The sequence below is a fragment of the Mus caroli genome, chromosome 3 (assembly GCF_900094665.2).
Source record: "Mus caroli chromosome 3, CAROLI_EIJ_v1.1, whole genome shotgun sequence".
NCBI lineage: Eukaryota > Metazoa > Chordata > Mammalia > Rodentia > Muridae > Mus > Mus caroli.
The window spans coordinates 145,601,363-145,620,363 of record NC_034572.1 but is presented as its reverse complement, the minus strand read 5'-3'; the positions used below and the strand labels follow the sequence as shown (position 1 = coordinate 145,620,363).

The 19,001-nt window shown below is 44.7% G+C and overlaps 1 protein-coding gene across 1 annotated transcript in view; it reads left to right on the top strand.

Moving 5' to 3' along the window:
- The window catches only part of Ak5 (adenylate kinase 5), a 190,702-nt gene that overhangs the window by 49,661 nt on the left and 122,040 nt on the right, over positions 1-19,001 (top strand). Inside the window, exon 6 of the mRNA XM_021158164.2 lies at positions 2,900-3,091. Coding sequence (XP_021013823.1) covers positions 2,900-3,091 — 192 coding nt within the window. The remainder of the gene's footprint in view (positions 1-2,899; positions 3,092-19,001) is intronic.

Below are 19,001 nucleotides of genomic sequence, written 5' to 3'. Positions count from 1 at the left end.
CAGTTGATCTGCGCAGGCAGGCAGTGCAAGGATCTACAACTACAGGATGCTTTTTCTTGTATCCAGTACTGATCTGAGAGTTCAAGGATGTTTCTCTCTCCCTGCATTTTAATAGATAGTGTTCTCAAAACAAACTGAACATAGTCTTTATTATTGGTTGTCAATAATTGCCTTCTTCCTGCCAGGCAGTGGTGGCTCACATCTTTAATCCCAGCACTTGGGAGGAAGAGGCAGGCAGATCCCTGAGTTCAAGGCCAGCCTGGGTTACCTAGTGAGTTCCAGGTTAGCTAGGGCTATACAGAGAAACCCTGTTTCAGAAAACAAAACAACAACAAAACGTTACCTTCTTCCTTACATAATTTATTTAAAGTAATTTTAAATGTGTCCTTTTTATGTCTTCTAAGGATGAATATTACATATAATAATAGATACAGCTTTTATAGTACAGTATTTTAGAAAATAAAGTTTTAGCTTCAAGTGATCTCCTGATTGTATGTCATAAAAACTGCAGGTGAATTTCTAAGGTTTTAAGGTTATTCAAAAGCAGTTTACATTTTTGGGTGTATTTATCGGTGTATGTCTATGGTATATGTATGTATATGTTTTCGCATGTGTGCATGAGATGGTGTGTGTGCACATGTGCGCATGTGTGTGGAAGCCAGAGGTCAGCCTCACCAAGGTCTTGCTCAGTTCCCTCCAGGTTACAGTTTTTTTGGAGGCAGAGTCTCTCATTGGCCCTGAGCCTCTGGCTGAGCAGGGCTGGCAGACTAGAGAGGATTATAGAAGGCACCGGTGCCTGGCTTTTACACGGGGCTCTGGGCATCTGAGCCCAGATCCTCATGCTTGCCTAGCAAGCCCTTAACTGACCAAGCCATCACCTCAGCCACAGGTGGGTCTTGTTTGTATTTCTTTCGTTTGTTTTTAAAGGGGAATGCTAAATTACTGTATTGAAAATCTCCCCTTTATGTAAGAAAATGGGTCCAGAAAGACTGAAGTTTGCCAAAGGACAAACATCTGCCAAATGACAAATTCTAGATTAGTGGTTCTCAACCTGTAGGTTGTGACCCCTTCCACAAGGATCGCACATCAGGTATTCTGCATATCAAACATTTATATTATGATTCAAAACAGTTATGAAATAACAACAAAAATAATTTCATAGTTGGGGTCACCACATCATGAGGATGGTGACCTTTTAAAGGGTCATGGTGTTAGGAAGGTTCTGAACCACTGTCCTAGATGGAAACTAAAGACAATCTCATTCTGGGTGCGTGCTCTCTGTCCCTTTCCCTGATGCACTATGATCAGGTGCTGGGGCACTGGAGGGAGGCTGAAAGGCTCTCAGAGACAAACCAAGAGGTGTGGCGATCCCTGGGTCAGACTGGAGGCTGGTGAGGGTGACAGATGCTTATTAAGGCTTCTAGTTCAGAGATTTAAGAAAGGGGCCTTGCTACCAGAAGAAGGAGGGGAAGGAGGGAGAAGAGAGAGTGGGAAGGGAGGGGTTAGTGAGGGAAGGGGGAGGGGAAGAGGGGAGGGGAAGAGGGGAGGGGAAGAAGAAAGGGAAGGGGGAGGGGAAGGGGAGGGGAAGGGGGAGGGGAGGAGTTTTACTGTGACATGATTGAGGTAGAAAGTGCTAAGGTTGATTTTGGACCTGGCTGAATCACAAGTTACATTAAGACTTCTGGAAAGAACTATGGCAAAGACATAGCTGAGGGCTGCTGAAAGTCAGTGGAGACAGTGTGTACCTGGAATCAGTATGGATTTGCAGATGGAAACCAAACAGGAGAGGCTCTGCAGAAAAGCAAGCCTGGGGGTGGGGGGCAGGGCGGGATATGCTTGGAGACTTGGAAAACAACCTAAAAACTGGTTATTTTTTAAGCTGTATCCACATAACTCCTTGGTATTTGATGAAGGACTCTGGCCTTCTGGTGTGACTGGCCTTCTGTGTGACGGGGAAAAGAAGAGAGGTCACAGACCAAACAGAGCAAGATTCAACATAGACTTTAGTGACCATGTGAACTCATCAGAGCTCTGGACTCTCAAAGCCTTGTTCTGCTCATTACAAAACAGACTTGATGTGTATTATCCTGTAGAATGCTGTGGAGCTTAATCATATTATAAGGAACTGCAGACAACTTGCTGCAGATAACTGGGCCCAGGGATCACCTCTCCTGTAACATCAGGTTATGTATGCTCTGGCAAAGTTCAGCCTGAAAATATATGTGAGCATAGACAGAAAATGTGTTTTTTGAAGTACAAAAGGCTACCACACACTGCCACATGGGATAGGCTGTCAGTTACAGAGACGACAATAAGACGAGGCAGTCCTGGCCTTGTGTGGAGAGCAGCTCAGGAAATAAGCTGGAAAAGACAGAAAGAGACAAGGACATGGCCATTACAACAGAACCATCAGAGGGTCCTGCTGCTGTCGATGTGTGTGTGTCTTAGTCAGGGTTTCTATTCCTGCACAAACATCATGACCAAGAAGCAAGTTGGGGAGGAAAGGGTTTATTCAGCTTACACATCCACATTGCTGTTCATCACTGAAAGAAGTCAGGACTGGAACTCAAGCAGGTCAGGGAGCAGGAGCTGATGCAGAGGCCATGAAGGGATGTTCTTTACTGGCTTGCTTCCCCTGGCTTGCTCAGCTTGCTCTCTTATAGAACCAAGACTACCAGCCCAGAGATGGCACCACCCACAACCACCCACAAGGGGCCTTTCCCCCTTGATCACTAATTGAGAAAATGCCTTACAGTTGGATCTCATGGAGGCATTTCCTCAACTGAAGCTCCTTCCTCTGTGATAACTCCAGCTGTGTCAAGTTGACACAAAACTAGCCAGTACAGGGTGTTGCTTGACATCATAAACACCTGTCTGTCTGCCTGTCTGCTTCCCTCAGATCTGCACTCCTGACCTGGTGGTGTTCCTGGCTTGCGCCAACCAGAGGCTCAAGGAGAGATTACAGAAGCGTGCGGAGCAGCAGGGGCGGCCGGATGACAACCTGAAAGCAACCCAAAGGAGACTAGTGAACTTCAAGCAGAATGCCGCCCCACTAGTAAAGTACTTCCAGGAGAAGGGACTCATCGTGACTGTAAGTTGGCTTCACGGGGACATGACTGCACAAGAATGACCTTCAGACCTCCAACCAGCCCATGCTCTCACTTGGAAATGATCTTGATTTTAAGGAGTGGCTTTGGGGTAGTCATTTCTAGTAATATCCCATGATTTAGCAATAATGATTTTTAAAACCTTGCATTTTAGTTGGATTTTTATGAAAGAGGATGAGTTAACCTTGTCTCAGTTCTCTATCATCTGAGTTTAAAGTGGTTGAAGCCACAGCCTGGGTAGTTTTAAGCAACATGTGCCCATTTCTCTGTTTATCGAGGCCTCATGACCTCAGTAGAGAGCAGTTGGCGTGGTGTGGCAGGAGAGTTGATGTTTAAGTTGGCCTTTGTCATGTCCTATGAAAGGTAACGGATCCTGACTCTGCCGTAATGTTCTCTGATGGTTTGTCGTGTAAATGAGAGCTAGAGTTGAGATGGGAGGTGTCCATCTTTCTGATCCTTTAATAGAGTGCATGCATACACACACGTGCTAATGTAAAGGTTTTCCTACATGCTAGGTTGGTTCTAAGGTTGTTGATATTCAGTGTTCCAATGAAGGATGATACTAGGCCTTCAGACCCTTCATGTCTAAGTGTCAGCTTCAGAGGTAAAGGCCAGCCTGACTCAAGTATTAAGTCACAGCAAAGACAGAGATCATGGGCCAGAAAATAGTTCCTTGTGCCACAAATCCACAGCATGTACCCAGCAGCTGGTCTATGGTCGGCAGACTCAGTCCGCACTTTCCTGTTCTCTGTCCCTTTACCTGAGAATGGGAGTTCTTGCCTAGTGGGCAAGTGCATTCCTCTGGGAATTTGGTGAAAATGATGTCTACCCACCCCGTTCTTTCAGTGTTTATGTAACAACCGAAGCACAGTCACAGCCCTAAGGATGCCTGGGTGAACACATCTTAATGCCCTGAGATATGGCGAGTTAATAGTAATCTCTGTGCAGTCTTCATATTGTGATTTGTGCTTTAAGTCAGAGTTGTAAATCTGATCTGGAAACAACTTATCGGGCCAGAGGTCATTTATTTATTTATTTATTTATTTGGCTTAAACAGACACTGAGTTCTAAGAAAGATTTGGGAACGTTGGGGTGGATTTTTCTATGATGTGTGTGTGTGCGTGCGTGAGCGTTGTGTTTTGCTCACCAATTAACAGTGCTGATTCCTGCCTTGTGCATAATAAAAGAAATTAACCCCACAGACTAAATCCCAACTGCAAGAAACAAAGCCAGAGTTTTTAATGATATGTACAAGGTTTAAAGGTATCACGAGCTGTCCTGATGACTTGCCTGCCTCTCACCTTCCTCACAAGCTGAGCAGATTTCCCAAATGAATGCAGAGTGAGGAGTGCTAATTTACTAATATTTTGCATGGAGGTGAAGTGCCACTGCCTGTAATTGAGGGAGGCTGTGACAGTGGGGCTGGCAGCCTGTGACCTCACTGCTGTAGTCAAATGAGTCCTAAGATAAATGCCTCTAATTACAGGAGAAAACTTGCCCTGCGAAGTCACCTTTTGGAAGTCAGGGAACACAGGCTGAGCTCCCAAGAGGATAATTTGGAAAAAAAAAAGAGAGAGAGAGAGAGAGAAAGGAAGGAAGGAAGGAAGGAAGGAAGGAAGGAAGGAAGGAAGGAAGGAAGGAAGGAAAAGGAAAGAGAGAGAGGGAGAGGGAGAGTAGCTTGCCAAAGTCATAAACACTGTTGAGACCGTTTTCTCTCTCAGCCCCGAGATCATGGTTTCCTTTCAGAACTCTGTGGCACTCCTGTTGTTAAAGATGAGCTAAGTAACAAAAATGGCCATCTTTCCTCATCACCGCCATGTTAAGATCTTAATAGAAAAATCTATCAATTCATAGGTTAGACTCAAGGTTTTTCCTTTCTCTCCTCTCCCCCAGTCCCTGCCCAGCTTCTACCCACTACTTCCAACGGTCTCCTGTGGTCACTTAGTAAATATTCACTTAGAGATTACTCTGCTGGCTGTGAGGGGTGTTTGGCAGTAAGGGGGATTACTGAGTTAGGACACTGTTCTCTTGTTGTAATAACCACTGTAACCAAACGCCACTCAGGGAAGGGAAGGTCTATTATTTCTTTCAGGTTACAGTCCATTGTTGAGGGAAGCCGGGGGGGGGGGGGCACTTGAAGCAGAAACCAGAGAAATGCTGCTCTCTGGTTTGCTCTCTCAGGCTGTTCAGCTACCCTTCTTCTTCTTCTTCTCTCTCTTTTTTAATCTTTAATATTTTTTACAGTCCAGTTGTTATCATCCTTCCATTCTGCCCTCCCTCCAACAGTTCCTCATCCCATTCCTCCTCCCCCTCCTCTAAGAGGATGTCCCCACCCAACCCCAAACACACACCCATAAACCCCTAGCCAAACTAACTAAAGGGCACAAAGACAGTATCTATATTAACAAAATCAGAAACGAAAACATAACAACGGAAACTGAGGAAACCAAAAAAATCATCAGATCCTACTACAAAAGCCTATGCTCAACGAAACTGGAAAATATAGATGAAATGGATGTTTTCTAGACAGATACTATTTACCAGAGTTAAATCAAGAGCAGGTAACTATCTAAACAGGCCCACATCTCCTAAGGAAATAGAAGAAGTCATTAAAAACTTCCCAACCAAAAAGAGCCCAGGGCCAGATGGCTTTAGTGCAAAATTCTACCAGAACTTCAAAGAATAGCTAATGCCAATACTCCTCAAACTATTCCATGAAATAGAAACAGAAGGAACACTACCTAACTCATTCTATGATGCCACAATTACTCTGATACCTAAACCACCCAGAGACTCAACAAAGAAAGAGACCTTTCAGATCAACTGCCTAGGGATGGTACTGCCCACAGTGGGCCTAAACCTTTCTACATCAATCAGCAATCAAGAAAATGCCCACACATTTCCAGAGAACAGTCTGATGGGACACACTCTTGGTTGAGATTTTCTCTTCCTAGGGATGTCTAGTTTGGGGTCATGTTGACAATAACTAAGACAGGCGCACAGAACCCCTATATAAAGCTAGGCATGGCTGAGATTATGTGCATCCCCAGTGCTGAGGAGGGACAGAGATAGGAGGACTGCTGGAGTTGGCTGGTTGGTCAGCCAGCCTTGCTAAAACACAGTGAGGCTTAGTGAGGAACCCTCATCTTGAAAGGATAAAGCAGAGAGCAATAGCATAGGTCGTCTGACGCCCTCCACATGCACGGCACACGCAACCATGCACACGCATGTAGGCACCACACACATAAAAATTAGATGAGAGTAAAGACTCAGTTTCTTCCTGGACTGTTTCAAGCTCATAGAACAGTGCTTGCCCAGGACACCGTATGTTCCTAGTATGTGAGGAGTGTATAATTTGTGGGGAAACATATATGAAGCTATGCACCATAAACTGAACGGAAAGATGTTCAGAATCCCTTGCATACTTTTTGCAGTCTCAGGGATTGGATTTCCTGCAACAAACAGAACAGACTCCCTCCCCATCCGTGTAGAAGGATTAACCGCTTGCCTCCCGAGGACCACAGAGAGGAGAAACTTCTTGGTGCTTCTCTTAGGTCCCTGAAGTTCAAAACTTTATATGAAACCTCAGCTCCACTGCCGTTTAATATCCTAACGCCCCACAAGGTAGGACATAGCTAAGCTGTGTACCTTGTGATGTCGGTACAGCTAGAGAAAGGAGGTGACATGGTGGTGGATGACAATGTTGAGACCATGTTTAACATGCACCAGACATCTTGATTGTATGTCTTACGTGCCACTGGCATCACTCAATGGACACCTATGTATCCTGCAGACAGCATGACCTTCTCTGTAACTCACATACCTTACCTGTAAAATGGATCTCATCCCCCATGCTGTCCCACTGTGCTTATGAGGATTGACTGGACAACATATGTGTAAAGAGTCCATAGACTGTGAAAAGAGTCATTTAGCGGGTTGACATCAACGCAGGATTTCTGTGTCTCTTCCTTTTTCTTGTACTCCCTCCCCCCAATGCTCATCTTCTAGGATCTGAAACTCTCACTAGTAAAACTATGTCTTTTGAGGAAACTACTGTTGTCCCCCAAATAGATGTTCTTGAAGAAAACCCACATTAATAATGAAGGGATCTAAACTTTCATAACAACTTGCTGTTTTCTTTTAAATGTGCCTGTTAATGAATTACTAAGTTGACCCAATAGCTTTGGTTGTCTATTTTGTGGTGCCTGGGATTGAACCAAGGGTCGTATGTATGCTAGGAAAGCCCTCCACCACTGAGCTATGTCCCTGGCCAGGGATTTTTTTTTTAACCAAACGTATCACCACCGAATCGAGATGTGTCTGAACAATGTAGTTAAATTGTAATGGACATCAACTGATTCTTTTTTTTTTCCTACTTCTTCATCGATTGTTTATCTGTTGGGAGCTGGGACTAAAGAAATAGCCCATCTTGACTGAAAAGAAAATCTAATAGTCAGAAGGGCAGGGACAGTGCGCCAGCTCATCAGGATCTTGTCAACATTCTTCCAGTCACACTGAGCTCCTCCACGATCGTTTCGTTATGTCTGTACATGCAGTCTACACTGAGCTCCTCCGCGATCGTTTCGTTATGTCTGTGCATGCAGTCTACACTGAGCTCCTCCGCGATCGTTTCGTTATGTCTGTGCATGCAGTCCACACTGAGCTCCTCCGCGATCGTTTCGTTATGTCTGTGCATGCAGTCTTGTTTGCAGGGGTGACTTTAAATGACAGGAATTCGGAAGTCTGGTGCATTTGGTTCTTCATGAAATTTTCTTCAATGTGCTGACCTTTGCTCACCATAGTGTTAGACGTAATTTCTCGCCGTGTCTTTATTGAGCCTTACGTTTTTGATTAGAGAGTCAAAAGTTGAGTGTTCCCAGGGTTTGGGTAAAGTTTTTTGGGGGGATTTGGTGTATTTAGAATTAGGGAAGTTGCTTATTGACGTTAACTGAGTGAGCTGACTCTCTCGGTACTTTGGGCACTAGGACTTATGAACTGTGTGACTTTTGGATACTAAGTTCCCTTTTATAGATTTTTGAAATCTCAATGCAATGCTAGCTGTCATCTAACTAATGAAAAGCTAAACAAATATCTAGCTATTTAAAAGCTTAAACAAAACACAAATTTGTTTTTGTTTGAATTATCATTGGTCAAGAAGTCCTTATAACTTTGTTTCTTAGCCTTTGTGGTGTTAGTGGTCAAACCCACTGCCTGTGGATGCCGGGCAAGTGCTCTATCATAGAGACATACTTCCAGCCTAGCTCGGGGGGGGGAAGGGGGGGGGAGGTTGGGAGATGGGCAGACTCGGAAAGCATATATGCAAGACTGCTTTATTTTTTTCATTTATTTATTATTAGATATTTCCTTTATATACATTTCAAATGCTATCCCGAAAGTTCTCTATACCTTCCCTCCGCCCTGCTCCCCTACCCACCCACTCCCACTTCTTGGCCCTGGCATTCCCCTGTACTGAGGCGTATAAAGTTTGCAAGACCAAGGGGCCTCTCTTCCCAGTGATGGCTGACTAGGCCATCCTCTGCTACATATGCAGCTAGAGATACGAGCTCTGGGGGTACTGGTTAGTTCATATTGTTGTTCCACCTATAGCGTTGCAGACCCCTTCAGCTCCTTGGGTGCTTTCTAGAGGAGAGGTGTCCACCCTGCCCGGGAGGGCTCTGCTGCAGAGCACTGGGGGGAGCCATCTTGGGTCCCGGATCCCTCAGAGACTAGTCTGCACAGGTGAGAGTGCAAACTACAGAAGCGACACAGCTTCTGGGACAGGCCCTGTTTTGGGCCTTCATCTTCAGTCAGTAGGCAGGTCCGAACGCCAGATACCTGTGCACCCTCCCTGCAAGAGGAGAGCTTGCCTGCAGAGAGTACTCTGACCACTGAAACTCAGGAGAGAGCTATACTCCCCGGTCTGCTGACGGGGGCCAACAGAATCACAGGAGGAACAAGCTCCAACCAGAGACAACTATAACGACTGCTTTATTTTTAAAGGAATAACAAAAAAGAAAAAACAAAACCCCAAAAACATTTAAGTGCCTGAAAACTGAAGGCCAAAATACAATGCCTGCGTTATTTGCCAAAGTGCACCAAAGCTTTGTGCCTTTGGGCATTTCACTAAGCCGGAAAGACAAACCACTCAGCACCACTGAACAAGCTATTCTTAATGTGGCTGATAATTAGTGAGAGGGCTCAGCCAGGAAGGGTACTGGACGCCACAGTAACACCCTGGGTTCAGTTCCCTAATCCCAGGTGATGAAAGGAGAGAACCTAGTCTCCCAAGTTGTCCTCTGACTGTGTGTGTGTGTGCGCACACACACACACACACGTACACACACACACGTACACACACACACACACACACACATATACACACACACACATACATACATACACACACATACACATGCACACATGCAGAGGAAGAGAGAGAGAAAGAGAGAGGAGAATAAGTAATATATAAGAAAATATTTTATTTGTAAGATTGGGTGATAACCAATGAATCTCTGTAGTCTGTGTTAGATAGTGAAGCAACCATGCAACCATTTCCCCTGTGGACATTTCATAAGAGGAGATGAGGAAATGCAAGACTTTACACTGAGAAGGACGCTATAGTTGGGAAACGGATGAAGAAGCCTCTTGATTTATATCAGAGTTCGCCAGTTGAATTTCTTCAGATAATGGACACATGGGCTAAAAGGAATTACAAGCAGAATTATTCCTTATTCCACTGCACCAGCTGTTGTAAGAGCATGGACAAGTTTATTAGCTAGAGTCTGTATTCTCTCATTTCAGTAATTGCATCATATAATGTTGGGAGTTTTGCTTTTACAGAGTGGGCGTATAAGGGGGAAGAGCAATCCGTTCTTGGCATTCTTTGAAATGAATTTATTTATTTACTTTTTATTTATCTTTGAGGTGGGGTGTCATGTGTTAGGCAGGGGGGTCATGACGCTCAGGCTGAGCTTAGCCTTGCTACATAGCTGAAGATGACCTTGAATTTCTGATCCTCCTGCCTCCACCTCCCTAGTGCTGGTATTATAGGCATGTACCACCATGCTCACCTGGAATACGAAATGTAGGATGTGGAACTCAAGGCCTATTGAAGGTCAGGCAAGCACTCTACCAACCAAGCTGCAGCTTGATCCCCTGAAATGGATATTTTCAATCTGTACACGCACTTGCTCCCCACACACATTATCATCCCCACACACACCCCCTGTCGCTCTCTCTCTCTCTCTCTCTCACACACACACACACACACACACATGCGTGCACACACACTCAGAGAGAGAGAGAGAGCAGAAGCCTCCCAACCTATGCTTGGTTTTTCTCACTTCTCTGTGGCTTGGGGGACACTCAATCACCATGTAACATCAAGCAGGACATGGAGGACACGCTCCTGTCAACGGGAAGGGTGTGTCGGAGTGATGGAGTATTTAAGTCGAGTAGGAGCTGTGACGTGGCACACAAGCCTCTTCTCTGCAGTGGGCACTGTCCCAGAGCTCAGAAAGCTCTGTGGGCTTTCTTCATCTGCCCTGCACCCCCTTCTCAGTTAGGGGATCTCCCTACTGCACATCCCTTTGAATTGTATTTCGGTTGCTCAAAATGTTTTTAAGTTAACTAAATAGCTTTTTTTTTTTTTGGTACAAAATGTAGTAATAATACTAGAACCTCAAGATTTTAAGGGATATTGCTGTCTGGGCAAAGAGGATTTGTCAAAGCCTACAGGGTGTGTGTGGGTGAGGGGCCTTCTGGTTAGAGAGTGCTTGCTACCTCAGGAAAGTGTCCTTGCTGCTCCTGGAGGCCGCATCTTTGTGTTGCTCAGGGCGACCTATTTCACTGACCAACCTACACAGGTCTTCATAAGTGTGAACGATTTTAACGGAGCCAGAGCAGAATCGAGGCGTGAATCCCATTGCTTTTCAGCATTGTTGTTATTGTGCACTCTGAAAGGTAAAGTATGACTTCGCTTTCATTTTTTCCTCCTTTACCTTAAAAAGTAAATCAAAAGCCCTGGACAATGAAGTCGTTTGTACACAGTGTTGCCATTATACCAACCAGCAAAGCAAGAGCCACAGTCCTGGGGTGTAAATTATGTGTATTCCTAAACAGCAATAAAATGAGAAGAGCAACCAGGGACTGTATTTATAGCTCCCAGCATTCGGTCTCTGCAAGAAGCACGTGTCCTGACGTCCTTTTCCCTTCCTGAAGCTCACACACTGCCAGTCTTCTTCACACTCCATAGGCAGAGAGTAAGCCAAGTGACTCAGTGAAGCTGCCTCCTCTTGGTTAGAAAATGAAGCTGGAAGTTGGCACCACCCTGTTGCTAGCTCCCGGTGAGAAGGACACTGGCACTGAATTCAGTGTTCTCGATGTGTCGGGCTGCATGGGTGATGGAAGAGCCAGCTTTCAGAGTAAATCACTCCTCTGTTGGCTTTATTGACAGACACTAGAAAAATCAAGTCCGATAGACTTGCTGATGTTTTTAAATTACCTTAAGTGCAAGGGAAGGCATTAGTAGGAGAACTATGAAGCAAATGATTTGGATGCAAAAGACTGGAGGGATGATTCCATAGCTAAAAATGCTTACTGCCAAGTGGATAGTTCACAAGGATCTAACACTCCAACTCCAGGGGGTCCAGGGTCCTCTTCTGGCTTTCTCAGGTGCTCATACATACATATACACAGACACACAGACACTCACATACATAGTCACACACACATACACACTCACACACACTCACATACACACCCATTCACACATACCCACTCACACACAAGCAAATATAAAATCTTTTTTTAAAAGGAAACATTTCAGGGACACATAGAAAAGATTTATGCTAATAGAATCCCAAGTTAAACCCCTAAGTACTGTTGGCGACAGTGTCAGTTTAACAATGTCTTGTTAAGGCTTACACTATCTTTATGGAACTGACTTTGACAACAATTTGTCTCTGAAATTCTTTTTATAGTAAAACAGATTAATAAAGAGTTAATAGACATATGTCACGTCAGGCCAAAGGCTTCATATAAACTCCTTTTTAGGCTACACAGTTCCTGATGTGAAATACACTCACACACACACACACACACACAGATACCACAGCACACAACACACACATGCACACACACACACCTGGTTCTGCCTCAAGATGATAGTGTAATCAAGACAAAAGTCATCTGAAGAACCATTCTAGACTTCAAGAGTTCCAGATTTACTTTAAAATGTTATAATAAGCCTGGGTAGATAGCTCAGTTAGTAAAGCTCCTGCCACCCAAGCGTGGGGATCTGAGCTCAGAGTGTCAGAACCACGTGAAACTGGGCATGCAGTGAGCATCTGTGGTGGCTCTTTCTTTGCTTCCCTGCACTGATCCACATGTGATTGGCAGCTCTGGACTCCTGCTGTCATGCCTGCTTTTCCCATGGTGATGAACTTTATCCCGTCACCAGCCTGGTCAATTGGTCACTCATGGTTTAGTGAGAGACCATGTCTTAGAGAATAACACAGAGAGCAATAAAGGAAGACCCCTAACATTGATTGACCTTTGGCCTACACCCACCTCTCCCCCTCCTCCTCCCCTTCTCCCCCCTCCTTCTCTCCTCCCTGTTCCCCCTCTCTCTAGTCCTTTCCTCCCTCCCACCCTCCTCCTCCCCAACCCTCCCTCTCCCTCTCCCTCCCCTTCCTCTCTCCCTTTCCCTCCTTCTCCCTCCCTGTCCCCCTTCCCTTGTCCCTCTCCCTTCTTCTCTCCTTCCTCCCTCTCTTTCAAATGCACATATAGAGAGGCGCATACACTTTATAAGTCTTATTGGAAACATCGATGAGAAAAGCATTGGAACTGATTAATAACTTTAGAGAGAATGTTCATATAAGTGTCTCTCCCCCAGAGAAGACAGAGCAGATAAAATGCTTAGCAGTCAAGAAAACACAAAACCCTGTTATTGACTAAAAAGTGCTTTCACAAACAACAGTCATCAGGCCTGAGCTTTTAATGTGTCCTGGTCCTAATCAAAACGTGTCACGGTAGCTCATTATCTTCCACTGCATCTCATTGAGGCAACTCTTGTCATTTCTGCATTTTGTAAATTAAGCACAGGAATTCATCACTCCAGGATAGACAACAGCAGTGAATCCTGATGGCTCTGGGCCTTGGGCCTCTGAGAAGCACTTAGGTGTTCTCTTTTGTTCTCAGGAGACACTGACAGATAGATAGACTTGGATGCTGATAGACTCGGATCTACTTTCTTCGGGCATTTGTTACTAGGTAATGACTGTAAAATAATGAAGGTAATTTATAAAAGTGCTTACTCTAAGAACACATAACAATCAAACAGTTGTCAGGCCTCGTTTGTGTCTTTGTTTCCCTGTGCCGGACTTCTCACCTCATCAAGCCAACCAGGTTTGGCTGTCAGTCAGACTACTGGTTATTTTTCTATTGCTCTGACAAAACACAGTGGCTAAAAGCAACTTATGGAAGAAAGGGTTTGTTTGGGCTTATGACTCCTGTCTTAGGGTTTACTGCTATGAACAGACACCATGACCAAGGCAAGTCTTATAAAGGACAACATTTAACTGGGGCTGGCTTACAGGTTCAGAGGTTCAGCCCATTATCATCAAGGTGGGAGCATGGCAGCATCCAGGCAGGCATGGCGCAAGAGGAGCTGAGAGTTCTACATCTTCATCTGAAGGCTGCTAGTGGAAGACTGACTTCCACACAGCTAGGATGAGGGTCTTAAAGCCCACAGTGACACACTTTCACCTACTCCAACAAGGCCACACTTCCAAATAGTGCTACTCCCTGGGCTACGCCTATTCAAACCACGACTGCCCCGAAGGGATAAGAGTCTGTCATGGCCAGAAAGCAAGAGGCAGGCAAGGTGACAGGAACCAGAAGTCGAGAGATCACATCTTAACCACAAACACAAAGCAGAAAGCCAACTAGAAGAGGTACAAGGCTAAAATAACCTCAAAGCCTGGCCCCCAGTTCTGCACTTCCTCCAGCAAGGCTGCACCTCAGAGTCTTTCCAAACAGCGCCATAGCTGGAGACCAGTTGTTCAAATGCTTGAGCACATGAGGGGCGACTGTCAGTCAGATGCCACACACCTTTGGTTTGCTGCAGACAACATGCTGTTCTGTTCTGCTGGGGACCTGGCTTTCCTCTTCCCTTGATGATTTCTGGAGTTATTCAGCTCTATTGAGGACCTGTGTTATCCTGGTGCCCTCACCAGGTGACAGTGGGTCCCCTTTGTTCAACAACTATTCATAGACAAGCCTTGGCCTAGTCAGGACTTTTAGAAACACAAATATTGTGTGGAATGGTCAGAGTTGTAGCTCAGCAATAGAGCATTTGCACACTATATGCAAGGCCAGGTTTGATACCCAGGAAAACACCTTCAAAACTCAAAGATGGTGTATGACCCGCCATGAGCTATCCTCATAGAATGGGTACCACAGATAATATGATGGATGTAACAACCTGAAGCTAGCCCAGGAGAGGACACATGCATAACCCAGAAGAAGGGCCAGCAGAGTGGAGGGGTTAGGATGGAATTCCTCCAGGGAAGGCGGGGAAAGTGGAACTCCGAATGAAGAATGGTTATGAAGCAGGCACAGGCGGGAGCGGGATAGGACAGAGTGAACGTTAGGAACTAGAGTGCTAGAGAACAAATGTGCTGTGGCCAGGGAGGGAGGCACCAAAGGATTAGGTTGAGATGGAAGATCAGCTGTGGCGAGCAGCTTTGAGTAAGCCCTGAGTAAGCGCTTGACAGAACTGGAAGAAGCTAGTAACTGTGTGTATGACAGGGAGTACAGAAGATTCCAGGTGGATTTGGGAAGGCCTGTCCTGGAGTGGTGGCTTGTAACACAAGGCCTACCTCTCTGTGGGGGGAGAACCTCAGCCCTCTGGCTCTAACTTTGAACAGAGGAGCAACTGTGTTCTGTAGAAGAGTGCTCATGACACTCCTGTATCCCAGGTGTGGTGGAGGATGTACCAAGTCTTTTTTCATTACAGCTTTTCATATTTTCTCTTTCCATTGTATTTTTCATATATTGACTGTATTATGTCATGGAGACGTTCTCTGAACATGTCCTTTGGGCTCCTAACTGCCTTTTGTGTCTCAGTGTTTATTTCTTCCTCTGGATCCGGCTTTCTCTAGATTGCTGTAGCCTAATTGACTAGAGTCACTATCCTGAAACATTATCTCAGCTCCTACTATTCCTATGGAGTTTTGGTTTGGTCTCTGCTTCCAGGAGCTGGCAAAAATCAAACCTTCGTTCTGTTATGTTAGGAGCACTGTGCTAGGAATTAGAGAGGAAGACTAAATAGACTTTCTTACAATATTTTGTTGAGCAAATATTAAGTCAACAAAAATTAAAAAGTAAGAACCATAACAAATACTTACATGTTAAATCTGTTACATATACTTATCTCGGAACCAGATACAAAAATTCTAAGAACACAGTATTCGTGTGACCCAAGATGGAAATGAACGAGAAGCACTAGTGGTGTCTGAAGGGTTAAACTCAGGCACCATGAGAGCTTTAAAGAGTTCATTTGCTCAAACAGTGGTTTATGAACTGGACATCAACAGGAGCTGCCAGTGAGGATGCTGAAGAGAAAGGCCTTCCAGGGCACATACAGAAATGCAAGGACGAAAATAATCAGTTAATCAGGTGGGTGGTCCTCATGGCCTGCAGGAAAGCCCCCTCACCCTGGTTATGTAAGGTGGTTGACTGTTTGCCACAAGTTTTCTTTTCATTTATCGTCTCCAGTTACAAGAAACATAGTTCAAATAAGGTTTCCTCCTGTTTTCATATGTATTGTCCCTTAGAAATTTTGCCTGGCTTTGTTGTTCATGGGATCTTCAGCCCTTGTATCTATTTTAGGTTACTTCAAAGTATCCATTATTATCACAAAATAAGAAATTTAATTCTGGAAGAAGTAGGGAAGAGCTGACACATTGTATCAAGTGTTGCAGCTGCCTTACAAAGCTTTGCTCTTTCAGCCATTCAACCACATGAGGTAGTTATTCCTGGGGGCTTTCTATGTGCCTACTGTTCCCACTAAAATGATCACTGTAGCAGGGATCAGCCTTCTGTCCTTTCTCAGATAACCCCTAATTTGCACAATAAACCCACCCAGCCTACTAACCCTGCCTACTAACCCTGTCATTCAGAACACCTACTACTGTCTTCTCCCTGATTTACTTCTTGCACCAACCACTGTGACTCTCATCCAGCTGGCCTCCAGATGTTTCTTAGGCATAATCAAAGTGGATGATGCCTCCCCTACTTAAACCTGATCCCGTGGGGGTGGTGTCTACACAGGTGAATCTCCAGAAGCCCAGGTAGGATGTGGGGGAGAGGATTAGTGAGTGGCCTGGAGGTGTCTGTCCTTGTTATGATGGAAGCGTAAACCAAGAGCTCTGGAATGGCATGAGCTGCACCTGCCACATCCGTGACAACCCCACTGACTGGGTGAACCCAACATTGCAGGTAAGGTTCCTCTAGGCACGGTAAGAGGAAACCAAGAACCTGAAGCTTCATAGTGGAGAGTTGTACTCACTGCCAAGTTCAGGGTTAAAAGTGAGCATGGGGAGATGGCACATTGGCAAAGTGTTCCCTGCATAAGCATGAAGACCTGAATTTGGATCTCCAAAATACACATTGAAACACATTGGCTCCACATCCTCGCCAGCATGCGTTGTCAGTTGAGTTTTTGATCTTAGCCACTCTAATGGGTGTAAGATGGAATCCCAGGGTCATTTTTGATTTGCATTTACCTGGTGACGAAGGACACTGAACGTTGCTTTAAGTGTTTCTTGGCCATAAGAGACCCCTCTGTTGAGAATTCTCTGTTTAGCTCTGTGCCCCCATTTTTAAAATTGGTTTATTGGGTTGTTGGTGTCTAACTTCTTGAGTTCTTTATATGTTTGGTATATTAGCCCTGTTAGATGTTGGGTTGTGGAAGATCTTTTCCCATTCTGTAAGCTGCCTTTTTGTCCTATTGACGGTGTCCTTTGCCTTACAGAAGCTTTTCAGTTTCATGAGATCACATTTATTAATTGTTGATCTTTGTGCCTGAGCTGTTGGTGTTCTGTTCAGCAAGTTGTCTCCTGCTCCAATGTGTTCAGGGCTACTCCTCAGTTTCTCTTCTATTAGATTTAGAATATCCAGTTTTGAGTTGAGGCCTTTGATCCACTTTGACTTGAGTTTTGTGCTGAGTGATCAATAAAGATCTATTTGTATTCTTCTACATGTATAAATCCAGTTAGACCAGAACCATTTGTTGGAGATACTTTTTTCCCCATTGTATAGTTTGGGCATCTTTGTCAAAAATCAATTGTTTATAGGCATATGGGTTTATTTGTGGGTCTTTATTTGATTTCATTAATCAGCCTGTCTGCTTCTGTACCAATATTATGCAGATTTTATTACTATTTCTTGAGGTTAGAGACCCACAGCCAAACCTTAGACAGAGCTTGGGGAGTATTGTGTAGTTGGGGGAAGGATTAAGGGACCTGAAGGGGATGGGAACTCCACAAACGACCAACAGAGTCAGCTAACCTGGACCCTGGGAGGTTCCCAGTAACTGGAACCCCAATCAGAGAGCAAGCATGGGCTGGACCTAGGCTTCCTACACACATAGAGATGTGCAGCTCCGTCTTCATAAGGGTCCCCCAACAACTAGAGTAGAGGCTTATCCATGAATTCATTGCCTGCTGGTGGATCCCATTCCCCTAACTGGATCTGCTTATCTGACTTCAGTGGGAGAGGATTCACCTAGTCCTGTAGTGACTTGATGTGACAAGGTGGGTAGATACTCACGGGGGCCTCCCCCTTCTCAGAGGAGAAGGTTATATGTGAGCATGGAAGTATGTGTGTGCACACACATATGGACACACACAAAGTGGGGATAAGTGAAGAGGAAGAAAAAAAATACAACTAAATATCCAAGGAAGGAATGGGAGACATTTTTAAAATTGGATGTTAATCAAGTCTAATTTCTCATGAATTCTCTTTCCTCCTTAATTCAGACATATAATTTACTACAATGTAAAAATACCTGAAGAATTCACACATTTATTTTGAGACTTCTAGATCATGTGGAAGATTGATGGAAGTATTGACTTTTGACTCTAGGGCTCCTAGGTAAAATAACAAAAGCAATTCTGGATTTAGGAAGGCGTCCCTAGGAAAGGAGCCAGAGCAGATGCTAGTCGCGGTGGGATATAGGCTGCTGTGTGCAGTTGCTGGCTCACTGGTGCAGCCAGTGCAGTGGAAGTGCACAGTGAGAGCTACAAATTGCATGCTGAACTGATGTGTAATTAATGAGTGGGACGGATGGCATGAACACACTCTCAGTGTGAGCAGGAGTTGTTTAAGCCTCATTCATGTGGGTTGAATAAGCTCTTTTGCTAATGTTTCAAACACAAAGCTCAAAAAAATTCATGGTTTTCCTCATGGTCTGACCTCTAACCATTACCAATTCACAAGTTATTTGAAGGTGTTGGACACCATGAGAGATTTCTCAGAAAATACCAGAGTGTGGCTTCAAAACAATTTCCACGATTGCTGTCAAATTTAGGAACAAGGAGAAAAAAAAATAATGGATTTTTGTTTCCTGCCTGAAAATTTAATCTGAAAATGTCAAGCATGCTGTGCATTGTGAGATCATGTCTCCTCCACTCCAAAACTCCAGGCTAAAACTTTAAATGCAGACAGCAGCATCACTGGATAAACACTGACAATTCGCATGTTCATAACAAATCAATTCTGGCTGAGGTCCAAAAGACGGTGTGAGCCCTTACAACTGTATGACTACAGTGGGGTGTGAGCCCTTACAACTGTATGACTACAGTGGGGTGTGAGCCCTTACAACTGTAT